A 13403-nucleotide genomic window follows, 5' to 3' on the forward strand; every position below is an offset into this window, starting at 1 on the left:
AGGGCTCAATCCAGCGCCTACTGTATTCACTTGGAACCTTTCATGCACACCAAGAGGTGGTAGATTAGGCTGTAGGTAAAATGCAGGTGTATAAAACACTGAGTTGATTGATATGTGCCATTCTGCGAAGCACTGCGCTTTGGAGATGGAAGTTCTTAGAATGCTCTTCCAGCATTGCTGTTTGCAGCACCAAGGAACAGGCAGACATTGTGGAAGGGACCAATGGTCTCTTAGGTATTTTCGTCATTTAGCTAGTCTCATAAGGAAACCTACTGCTACACAATCTGGCTTGGAAGAACGCCCACTGGTTTTCATACCAGAAATGCTGAGACGGGACTTTTAAGCTCTGCTCAGGCTTCTCAGGGAAATAATAAATATACCAGCCTTGAATAAGCCATGTAGGTGACTTTGTCCTCTGCATCAATGACAGGGCTGCTCCACTGTAACCACACACAAAACTTTTTATATTTGCTTTTTAGAATGGGTGCCAGGGGCTTGTGAATCTGAAGTAGTGGTCCAAGCAGAGGCCTGGGAACAAGGCGCCCTTCATTCCTAGTGCGACCTTAACACTGATGCTTACTGTTGACTTGGGGAAGCTGTCAACTTAGGTACGTCAAACACTCTTTACTTTGGTATCACATCTGCTCTTTTGTAACTCACTGGGGTCCTGTGAGAATAAATTAGTTAAGTCAGTAGGGTCACTTGCACCTTCCTCTGAATCAGCTGGTGCCGGCTCCTGTTGGAGACAACATACTAGCTAGCAGGACCACGGGGCTGTTCCAGTTTGGCAAGTCCCACATTCCTTTGTCAATGCTCGGAAGATGAAATAAGCTCTGTAAGTGCCAAGTGCTGTGACTCTGCCAGTTATGGGTTGGGTTCTTTATGCTCATAGCATCCCTACAGCAGCTCCTTGTATATTTGGCCTCACTTTAGTTAGCAGGACAGTTACTTTGGATAACAATTTTCTCCATAACTTGTGTCAGCCTGAGCCAATGCCAGTGAGGCAATGAAATTGTCCCCTGGCTGCACTACGCCGACTTCAGTTTATGGGGAATGCATAACGCAGGAATCCTTGGTGAGTTGCTGCTGGCCTCTCCTTGGAGTTTGTTGTCCCTTTGGATAAACCAGGAGTCAGATTTACCATCCTCTCCTTTTGTCAAGCAAGTGATGCCGCTCTTTGAGGGTGGAGGAGTGGCAGTGGGGGATGGAGACGTGAATATGTGTTAGCGCAGGGGCTCACATACACTGCAATTTCAAGGGAAAACCCTTGGATCCCTCAATCTGGACCCAGAGTTAGGAGAGCACCCGGGGACAGACTACACACACTCCTTTCCTTGCTGTGAGATGGGGTTCGTCTGCACAGAGGTTTATGAATCAGCTACTACCTCTGAGCTTACTGAGCTGGTCTTTTAACTCAAGCAGTAATGACTCATTCTTTTAGGTCCAAAAGGCCTTATGATGTTCACAAAATACACACAGAGAAGTTAGACAGAAGTCACTGGATGGTCACAACATAACACTGCTTCATTTTTTAAAATCTAGAACCCTAGCACACAAAAAACAAAACAAAACCAGAGAGAGTCAAAGCAGGCTGCTCCATAAGGCAGTGTGGCACAATTCATGCCACCTTGCTGTAGGCTGGCTCTGTGCAGACTGACTGCTGAAGACTCAGGTCGCATGTTCCCTACAGATACCCTTAGCTTGCAAGCAGGCGCAGGAAACCCCTTAAGCTTAAAGTGACAGTTTTCTAGTTCAATCCCCACAGATAAATCACCTAGAAGCACTGTTGTTACGATGTCAAAGTGTGAGCCTACACTGTTGTAAGGCCTCGGACCATTAACTCAGAGGCAGTAATAAACTCAAAAATCTCTAGATGTAATCCAGCCACGAGACTCAAACTGTTTGCCTGGGTTACCCGTAGAAGCTGTTTATTTTCCCCATGTGGGGACTAGTGGCCATGTCCTTCTCAGGGATGTAGGCAGTTGCTGACAGGACAGCTAATTCAGAATGAAATCGTGTAAGAATGGAGGGTGGGGGTTAAGGACTGGCCTCATTCTCCTTCTGTACTCTTCTCATATTCCCATACAACGGTCCAATGCATCACCTTCCTTTGTTAGAATATCCAGCAATTGTAAATGTTGACAGTATTCTTCAGCCCTGCTGGCGCCCAGTAGATGCTTCTAATGTACCTGCCAACACAGCCGGGGCTTTGGGAGAAGTATTTCCAAGCTGCAATGCATGCTTCCTCTCACTGCATGGCAGCAAGCATGGCATCAAATGGAGCTGCTTCAGCCAGGCACCTGAAAGCAGCAGAGACCTTGCTGGTGAGAGGCTTCTGGTGAGGGTCCTTAGTGAATCTGGATGGTGCATCAGGGGAGAGGCAGCCTTGAACACGGTCCAACTCCCGACTAATGCCAGAGCACTCAGAAACCCGCTTCAGCAGCTGGGCATTGCTGGGGTTTAGGAAGCTCTGGACCCCGACCTTTTCTGCAGAATCCCCCTCCTCAGCTGCATTAGAGTCACCTTGAGAGCGTCCTCTACTGGCCAGTTAAGCTGGTGTTACTGCTACTTTGCATCACCGGCATAGGGTAGAGGACATGGCCAGGTAATTAATTCCCCACTCAGGAGTGGGTGCATCACCACATCTCTACCCAGTGCCCTTATTCACCATTCTGTCCTAGATCACATGGAGCCAGGTGGTTACAACATCGCATCACTCAGGCCAGGTTTCGCCCTCTGCCCTCTGCCTTTACCAGAGAACTTCACTGCACACAGGCACGTAAACAGTTCCCGTAGCGTGCGAGCGAACTATCTAAATCTAAAAATATGGGAGTCTTCCGGGACCTGGCGAGATTACCTGAGTAAAATATCAGCCTGGCAGCCAGAGAGCTTCCGGACTTGATCCAGCAGCCCCCACCTCGCAGCCAGCATCAGCACAGACAGTTTCTGTCTGCAGACTGCCACTATCAAGCCCATCAGCAAGCGTCACCACTGGCAAAGCTTCAGAAAACACACAGTAGGGGACCACTGGCAGGTGGATGGATTCCATCAAGGAAAATGCTTATGGAATTCAATAGAGATTAAACCAGGAGGACCATACAGAATTTTCATATGGTTCCATAGTAATTACTCTAAAAACAAGTAGCATTTGAAGGAGAATGGGATCCTTTCTTTCAGTTTTTTGGATCGTCCTAGAGAGGGGATAATTCTCAATTATTTTTAGGCTGGTCCATTAACATTTTGTATTAGGGCTTTCCCCACAAAGGGTTAGATTCGCCAAGAAGCCATATTTTTTATCCCCTCCATCATCTGTTTTGCACAATTCACAGGCTACAGCTTCAGTAAAAGGCAAGTAATGCCTTAGCCGTGCAGCTCCCTGATTGTTGCACACAAATTTTACTGAGCAACTTGGGGCCAGACACTCTTTTTAGGGGCACTGTCAGTTGCATGTCCAAAACTGGATGGACAAAATCAGAGGTCACACTGAAGGTGGTTGAGAATTTAAATCCTTCGATCTCTTTCCTCTCTGAGTTCAATGAATCTTTAATCCTATGATCTGTGGTGATTTTAAAGTCATATGTTTCACATCATAAACCTGTAATAGACTACTGCACCCACCCACTCTGCTTCCATAAACCCTGCAGGAAAACAGATGCAATATGTTGCTACCTCTGCTAATAATTTCCCCGTATCTAATTAGCCAGTCAGAGAGTTGCTTCAGGCAGACTCTGCATAGAAAACTACCCACGAGACCATTCACACAGGTGCACCTCCATTCAAGGCAATGTAGCATAATGCAAAGGTTTAAGAACAGCACTGGTTGTTGTAAGTACATCTGTGTACATTTCCCTCTCCCCAGAAATGTATATTCCTCTAGCTTTCCAGAGGGCATGGGAAGGAAACGCCCGACAGTCAATCACAAGCCTAGCTTTGCCCATGGAGTCCCAGACTTCAGGCTTATTCTAGGCAGCAGAGGTAGCATGGCCTGGGAGCAGTTTTATCAGCTGATATCATCATCCCTATATGAATATTTCCTCCAAGGAATATAAACTCACTCCAAAATTCACAGCAGTTTCAAGGGGCTTTCACATTTCTCCTAGGAGTAGTGGGCTTCAGGCCTGCTGGTGGGAATGATGATGTATTTGTGTTGCAGAAGTGACTAGGGATTCCGATCAAGGCTCCATTCTACTCGGTGCTGTAGCGCCAGGCAACAAAGATGACGGCCCCTGCCCCAGACAGCATACAGACTAGGTGTCAGACAGGATGCAACAGGTGGGCAAACTAGACAAATGGGGTTGGGCAGGTAACAAAAGGAGCGCAGCAGAAAAATAGAAGGCACGGCTTGTCACTTTTTCAACCGAAGCCAGGCTGGAGTGAGTTGTAGGGATCACATTGGAGGTAGCTTTAAAGGAGGGATTTAAAAAAAGGATAAAGGTGGCACCTTTTGAATTTCGACGGGGAGGATCATGGGCCTTTGCTGGCATGCATGAGCTCCAATCCTGTCCGTTCAGCCTGGGAGGCCAGGGTACCATACCAGACCATGGACCCTCCCAAACGGAACAATAGTCCAGTTACAGACAAGAGGATCACTGCAAAGATTCAGGAACTAATGCCTCTGAGCTTTGGGGTCCCTTTGCTCACCAGGTGGGAATTCCCAAACTCTCAGCTCTCCTAGACTATCATTTGGTTAAGTGCACTTCGAAAGTGGCTGATAGTGTGACTTAGCCTAGTGCACACAGCTGAAATCCTGATGTCTCACGGGGATCATGCCACTATTACAGCGAATTGAATTGGGAGTGATTGGCAGGAACACAAAACTGCAATTAACCTCATTCACAGACATGCCCTGCAGTGCAGAGTAAAACAAACATTTTGACTCACATCAACGCTTCAGCCAGTGCCACTAGGACATCTTAGTACCCTTTAGGAATCAGCACGTTAGGCTCAAGAAGGTGGCAAAAAAAAAAAAGTGGAAAATGAAACAGCTAAAAACTTGTTACAAACATGTTCCTTGTATTTTGGAAGAAATTCAGGTGCCTTTGAAGACACTCCAGGGGTTTTGTAACGCAGGTCACAGTCTCTCCCCATTTTCCTGGTTTCATAAGACTCTTCAGGTAGTGGTAACTCCATTTCTTTACACAGGGCATAAATTCCTTAGGATTGTGGTCACATCTTTGCTGGGACTCAGAATAACATGATTCTATCAAGCCCTGCAGAGTGCCTATGGGGAATGCATTTCACACAGATGCCTTTCTCCATCCCACCTCTAAGCTTTGTAATTGACATTATCTGCTTCAGGCAATTTATTGAAAATGTAGGATACTTTGTATCAAAGTTTTTAGTGCAGGGAAAGGGGAAAATCCTGAGTCTATACATCCTTCCCCAGAAATCCTTAAGGTCAAAAAATCATTGACTCGTGCCGATACGTATCCTGGTAAAACCAAAGATGTAGCTAGAAAGATTTAATTCCAACCACTGGATTTTCTGTGTACCTCATCACACTGCATAGGTTGCTATGCTTTGCTCGCTTTACCCAGAGCAGTAACTAGAGACTTTCAGAATTTTCCTAAAGAGTTTGACCATAATAAAACTGAGATATCAGCCAGAATAGAACTATAGAATAATGAGTTATTCTAACCCCTCTGCCTAGTAATGGATGAGATGAAATATGAAGAGAGATTTTTAGCATATGAAAAACTTGGGAAATGAATCTAGCCAGCCTATTAATATTTTTGATAGCCCTGCTTGGAACTGATTCATGTTAGCTGGGCAAATTAATTTTCAAAAAAATATATAGGAATCCAGGATGGTAACTTAGTGGTAGCACTACACACTACTTTGAGTCTCTCTCAAGGCAAAATGGCCAGTGTGTAGGGTGTGGCTAAACCTACTGTACTCAAAAGAAACAGTGATATGTCACACACAGTAACTCCTTTGTCTCCAAAATAGGTCTCAATGTTTTGTGCTACAGCCTCGTAAGAGAGAGCAGGTCACCACCACTGTTAAGAAGTTTGTGATCAGTCAAACAGATATCTAGGGCTTCGCTCCTTGCTCACTTTTAAACTAGTGCAGCTGCATCGACTCCAGGGGACTGACTCCTAATTTACCAAAAAGGTAAGAATGAATCAGGTTCAGGAAATCTAGTCTGCTTGTGACCTCCTGAATTACTACTTTAATTTGTACACCATCTGGCAATTATTTGCCACATCATCTCCCCCTGTCCCATCTTGCAAAATGTGTCTTGGATCATCTTTCCAGCCATTGGATGCTTAATAATAAACAGCAGCTGGCTATTGCAACAGAACAATACAGGGAGCCAGAATCAATCCTGATGCAACTGCAGCATTGTCAGTGGAGTAACCAGAGCCAAATGTGACCTAAGATGTATGCACTGAGATTCGATAGTTGTTCCTCTTGGAAGTCGAGATTAAAGGATTTATTAGACCCCACCTGATCTATTCACCCGCTGTTGTAGGGATCAACCAGCCCCTACAGTAGCATTTCATTGTCCAGCGTTCCAACCAGCGTAGCTTTCATCAATTCCCTTTCCCATAATCTTTCTCTAAAGGGTATGAGATAAAACACCTTGGAACTACATGTAGAGAGTGCTACATAGGCATACATGCCTCTCGTAGGAAGTACATAGACAATGTGATATAATAATAAGGGACCGCTCTGAGCAGAGACCCAGTTAACAGACCCTCCTCTCTAATTACCTAGCTCCTTCTGAGTCTACCCCTATTTCAGTGCTGCTCTCTTATAGGAACTTTTCCCCCCCAGCATGCCTTTCTGCTTCTGGCCCTTTAAATTGGGCAGAGCCAGACAGCACAGACCTTAAGGTAGCCATTTTATAACTAATGGCTGCTTGCCATATCTTCCTTCCAGCTGCTGAGTGCTCTGTGTTCTTTTCCTTTCATTCCCTCTGCCCCAGTTTAAATTTTCCTTTTTTTCTTTCCTAAACAGATGGTCAATCCTCATGCACACCAAGATTTTTTTGTTGTGACCTATGAGTGTGGAGTAAAAATAGGCTATTTTTGCACAGTTAAGTGGGGTTGTGGCAATTGCCAAAGTGCTGTTTCCCTCCAGTTCCTTGAAATCCCTTTTTTATGCTGTCTCATTTACTCTCACTGAGATGCCTTGGGGGAAAAGCATTTATTAAAGGTAGCATGTGGCACTAACAACATTATGGAATAGCGGGGGGCTGTATTTCATAGGGCTGGTTAGGAGGTGGAATTGGTGAGAACAGCAGACTTAGTCTTTCCAACAACTGGGGGGGAGAAGCAATGAAAAATATTAAGCTGACTAAATATTTTTGAAAAGCACCTCCGTTCCAGCCAGTGCCCTACTGCACTATGCAGAATCAAACTATGCTTAAAAACACAAATGAAATATTACAACCCAAATGCACCATTAGCTTAGGGGAGAGAGAACGTAAAGATGTGATCTCAAACTGCTGACCACAGGGAAACAGAGTTTGCTTAGCATATATCATGCAGATAGAAATATGGGGTTTAGCAAAAATTGTCTCTTTGCATAGGAAGACAATGAGGACCCAGCAAGCTAGCGAAAGTCTTTTCTTCTTCTTCTTCCTCCATTTGAGTGAAGTGGTAATTAAAACTTTCCCATCCACAAGGACAAGGCACTGTCCCCACAAGACACCTTTCAGCATTCTCCAAATGAGATCAGTCTATAGTCACACTCTGCTGTGAAACCTAGGCTTTGAGTGAGCTATACAATAAAATAACCTGTCAAATTCACTGTTTGATCTCTTTCAGTGGAGCTGCTTGCCTGAGAAAGGATTAGTTCTGATTAAAGCTTTTCAGGATGAGGTCCCTACTGGAAAAGCTGGCTAGGGAAGTTTTCAACAATGCCCTTGTAAAACATGGGATTATTTTTAACTGCTGTTTACTTTAAAAATGACAAACGAGGCCAGAAAAGTACAAGGTGTACTAAAGGAAAGCCCAGCAGGGGAAATGATTGGTTGTGCTCACCAAAGAGAGAAGGAATAGTTAATATTCATGAGTGAGTGGCATCAATTTTCGTTAACATCTAAAAGTAACTAAGCAAAATTGTGGGTTTCTGTTTTTAACGCTTTCCCTTATCTACATCACCCGCCCCCCCAGCTCCTTTGAACTCCTCTCTCTCTCCATATCATTTTGCCACTGTTGGTTTGAGATCCTTCTCCTCTGCAGCTCCTACCATCTGGAACAGCTTTAGCTAGCTCATCAAATGTTCTAATCTCACTGGAATACCTTAGTCTCCCTTGCCCATCCCTCTTATTCTTTCTCTTGACCGGAGGTTATTAGTTGTATAACTGTGTGATTCCCCCTTCCACGGAAAATATACCGAATAAAGTTGTTTTGTTGTATAGGAAATCAGGACACGTAGTGATTCACTGTGTAATAACGCAGGTCAGTCATAATGAAATGCTGTGTGTACATAGCTAGAGAAACGTAGTCATTGGCCAGTTAATAACTTTAACGAATTAGAACTGAATTGGGACACTCACACTTAGAGCTGGTCAGGAATTCTTTGAGTAAATGTGTTTTTTCATTGCAAAATAAACTTTTTGCAGGAAATAATCTGTTTTGATGAAATAATCTGTTTTGATGAAACCTCATTAGGAAGGTTTCTCCAGTCCACGATGGAATTTCTAGTCAAAACCAGAGAGACCCCCCCACACACACAAACACACACCCCAGAATAGCCACTACAATACAAAAACTATTTCCCACCCAGCTCTACTCACAAAGTATACCACATTACTGCTGCAGTTCAAGCAGAACAGGGACTTGACACTGGGTTTTCCGCATCCCAGGGTGAGTGCCATCCTCACCGGGCTATTGGTTATTCTGGGGAGAGGATTTCTTGAAAAACTTTGAAAGGTCCCAATTTTGTCCCACTTCAGAGCAAAAAAATTCCAAAATCTCAAAAGCTGTCATGGGACGGAAAAACAATTTCCCACCCTGCTGTACGCCGAGGGTAATGCCTTACTCCTCCAATAGCCCCACTAACTTCACTGTGGCTGCTTGTCGTGTGAGGGACTGTTCACTTGTAATTGCATTACAATCTGACTCTTAATTAACAGAAATCCCTCTGTTGCCATTATTATTTATTTGTATTATTGTAGTGAGGCACTGTACAAACACAGAGACAAAAAAATCTCCCTGTTATTTTGGGGGGGATCTGACTTGTGCTACTGGCACAGAGTATAGAAAAGTATTTCCTTCTCTGAGGCTTGCCATTGCGGTGCAACGAGTTTATGCTAAAAGCAGGGTGAGTATTTTTGAAGAATGGTTTATATGAATAGAGCTATGGCATATTGCGGAAATAACCACTAATTTATTTCCCTTCTCTTCCGCACTCCCCTGCCACTGCTGTCATGTGGACGGTTACATTGGTGATTTGTTCAGCAGCCATCATCTACGGCTGGCTGAAATTCTGTTGCTGATGGACATGCCAGGCGCAGTAATTATAGCTGTGTATGAGTCCTCTTTGTGTAGTTAGTAACTGCTTCTAACAGCTGTTTGAGTAGTACCATGGTCTGAACCAGCAGGCACTGGCATCACTTATAGCTTACCAATCTGTCACTCTCCTCCATTGTAACCATGAACATGTCATGCCCAATAGGAAACCACTCAGTGGGGGGCTGAAAGCTGTAGGACCTTGTTCCTTCCTCATTCCTATCTCTTGCTTGAGAAAGTCCCAGTGTTTCCTCCTGCTTAGGAATTTCCCCCACCCCTACCTCTCTCAAGCTACTTACAAATAGATCATGGCTTGGCCAGTAGTTCTGATCTGCTCACACTGACCAATGGACTCCAGAAAAACCAGAAAAAGCCAGGATTCAAGTGTGACTGTCCCTGGTGAATGCTGTCAGATGATAAATTTTTCCAAGTGAATGTAGCTATACAGGCCCAACTCCACAAAGGTATTTAGGTGCCTAACTTCCACTGATCCAGCCTAAGCACCTTTGTGGATCTGGGCTCAATTGCTTTACTGATATGACCAGCAAATGCTTCCTTAGCTAACACATCCCGCGGGTGAGGGGGAGCCACAGTAGGAGCTTTGGGACTGACCCTGAACACAGAAAGAACTTAGAAAATTCAACCAACTGCCCTTAGCTGTGGTGGTGGGTTTTTCAGTTTAGGCAGGTGAACTGCTGGTGAGGGCTGCGGGCACTGCACTGATGGGCATTTTTTTTTACTACCACAAGATGAGATGGGATGATTTAACTGGGAATTGGTCCTGCTTCGAGCAGGGGGTTGGACTAGATGACCTTCTGGGGTCCCTTCCAACCCTGATATTCTATGATTCTATGATTCTAAGACCGGAAGCATTAGGCTTTTATGCAGCTAATGAAAGTGAGTGATGTAGCCTGGACCTAGCCAATCCAAGTAGTCTCACACATATTGTCATATGGGGGCACAAAAACTCCTTTGTGAGTTACTTTTAGTTACTTTTACAAGCAATTCCAAGTGAGTGAGGAGTTTCTTCCCATGTTCAACGCCAATGAAGACTTGTCTCTATGTAAGCAGAACAGAAACCCTTCAGGATTCCATTCCATTCCATGGCTAAATTTTGAATCCACAATGTCTTAGTGGGTTGTAAGTTTGCTGAATTGGGTCCTGTTAAGTTTTTCACCCAGGATAAACATAAGCAAATTCCAAATGTGTAAACAGATCATCTCATCAAGGAGTTATGCATTTGACAGTTCCAATGGGTAACTTCTGGGGGCAGATTTTTCTTCGCATAGGCAATAACCCATGTGGGGCTAGATTTTTAAAAGCTGACCCTTGTACGGCAATTATCCGTGGGCAAAAATGTCAGAGATCTAGCTAACTGATTGTATCCAAGATCAGGTTGCTAGCCCTCTAAGTGATGTTGATTACAGCCTCAAAAATGGTGGGTAAAGAAAAAAAGTGCAAAAAGGGGAGTCTAGGTTGTCATTTGTTTCCAAAAAGTCAGGGCCTTTATCTGACCAAATGCACATTGTGTTGCTTGCCCCAGCATATGAACGTTCTAATGGGCATAATTCAGAATTTTTTAAATGTGCAAAGAAAGCACCTTTTACCTCTTCACCTGCTCATTGCAAACTCCCCCACCCCCATTGTGTCTTTATTGTCCCTGACAGCAAGAGGTTTAACATACAGTACATACATACACAGAGCAGCATTCAGCATTTGAATTAATGTAGGTTCTGTAGATTTTGGACATGTTTCCACTTTAAGGAATGGGAAAAATACAGAATGGCTCTTTGGCCTTTACAAATCAAAATATTCAGAGTTCAACAACTTGTGTCCAGTATGTCCATCTCCTTAAATATATTTACTTTAAACATCAAATTCACAATGTTTTATATTTGTCCCTCTGCTCCCTCCCTTTTCTGGGGCCTGGGGATCGTGCCCTGACGACAGTTTGTCTAAGCTGTAAGGTTCACTGATTAGAAGTCACATTTAAAAGCTTGCCAATTTTGCCTTAAGTAAATAGAAAGTTGCCTCCATAGTTACAGTATTCCTTTAGACTTTACAATAGGAACGTTCATCATTCTGCAAATACTCACCTTAGGGAAAAGTCCTAGAAAATTACTAATGATGAATCCAATAGAGCCTGATACAAATTATTCAGTATTTATAGAATGTAATGATCTTCTTTCTATGTTTTGCGCACTGTCCTAGCTGGGTTATGACTCTCTAGACAAGTCTATGTAATTATTCAAAAAGATCAACAGAAAGGCTAAAATGTATTACATTCTAGACTTTTCCGTAAGGGTGAGGAATATTATTTAGTTACTGCATCTGAGCCATATTTTTGCAGGGAGGACTTCTGTATCTATCTTGGGTATTTCTAAGGGGCCTAGCAACATGGTTCCTAAATGCTGGATCATTACGGACTGGAATTTCAAGTGGGTTAGCTGAGCACAGTTACCAGTACTGCAAATGGAAATGCGTGATTGTGTATGCACATGACCACCACAAGCCATTTGTGTAGAGTTATCCAGTGTGCCCACAATTAGAGGAAATGTGCACACACATTATGTGTGTGTTGCTCCTTTTTTTGTATCTAAGCTTCTTTGTAGAAGCGAAGCAAGAAGAGTCGGTCCAGATTTTCAGACGCCAGTGACATTTTATTCACAGAACTTGCTCTTCTGTGTGTCGACAACCCAGGTTCAGGAGCAATTATTTGAAAGCAGTTACAATGTAGCTCTGGTCTGGGACCAATACAAGCTGGTACAATATAAAATAACAAACAATTACCATTAAGGTGTTGCATTACTAGTACCAATATAAATTTGGTACGAATAGGAACAATTGTGGCCTGTACAATTAGAATGTCAGACAATAACAAATACCTCTAGTATCCTACTGATAGGAGTGAGGCCTATGGCTATGCAGTATTCTATGTGATACAATGGAAGACTGTTACTAAGTGCCTAGAAGGCAGATATGGAGAAGGCCGAGGAGGTTACCTAGGCCATGCCTTGTCAATACACAAATGCTCTATTTTTTAGTACTTTGCTTGAGATGTATAAAACTAGACTAGGCACCTGGGCTTTCACCATTCCTCTACAAAGGTGATTCCATAGTCTAATGATAGTCATGTATATAAGGAAACGGGGAGGAAGACTTCAAGATTGTGCCAAAGGCAGAAGCAGTAGCAACAATATTAGACGTTATTCCACTGGCACCCCACAGATAACATGGCAGTGTCGCCATTTTATGGATTTTCATCTTTCAGTACCTTGTGTTGTTTTGCTCAGCTAGTGGTGACCCACAATAATGGCTGAAAAAATAAAGCACAAGTGGACAAACATGAGCCATTGCTCCAGACTGTTTCTGACCATTTCATATACCACTAACGTTACTTTTGGCTCAGCTCTCTTGTAATTTTGAAAACTTGAACCTTGAACTGTATTTCTTTGCCCTGGTGTGGGACGCCTGACATCAGTTCAGACACACCAACTGTCCAGTGCAAAATGGTTCAGATAATAACACAGAAATATAGGTGAGAGAGGATGACTAGGTATTATCTGCATACAGTCCGGTTTTGTGGGTAGTGTTTTATGCTTAGTTTAGAGTTCTATACTTCCGTACAAAAATCCAGTGCAACCGGGGGGGGGGGGAGCTTGTATTGGGTGTTCAAGTTGCAGTTACACTCTGGGTAGACAGAACCTTAGTGCAGAAGTTTCCAAAGGACAGAGACCTGTCCACAGTAGCCCATGCCTCAATCATCAGGGGATGAAATCTGCATTTGGAGACAAAAACAGGAGACACTACTGAACAGAAGAATAAATACAACACAAAGTACTGAGGATGGAGGGTGCATAATTAGTTCTCCCTCCTTAACAATCTTCTCTCAGGCACCAACTGGTGTCTGTACTTTATAGGACTTAATGTAGTTGGGAA

The 13403-nt window shown here is 43.6% G+C and overlaps 1 protein-coding gene across 1 annotated transcript in view; it reads right to left on the bottom strand.

The window, feature by feature from the left end:
* Positions 1-11415: 11415 nt before the first annotated feature.
* The window catches only part of COL20A1 (collagen type XX alpha 1 chain), an 89357-nt gene continuing 87369 nt past the window's right edge, over positions 11416-13403 (bottom strand). The window contains exon 38 of the mRNA XM_074969542.1: positions 11416-13242. Within this exon, the coding sequence (XP_074825643.1) occupies positions 13229-13242 (14 nt within the window). The 3' untranslated portion in view covers positions 11416-13228. The remainder of the gene's footprint in view (positions 13243-13403) is intronic.

This window comes from Natator depressus, chromosome 13, assembly GCF_965152275.1.
Source record: "Natator depressus isolate rNatDep1 chromosome 13, rNatDep2.hap1, whole genome shotgun sequence".
Taxonomy (NCBI): domain Eukaryota; kingdom Metazoa; phylum Chordata; order Testudines; family Cheloniidae; genus Natator; species Natator depressus.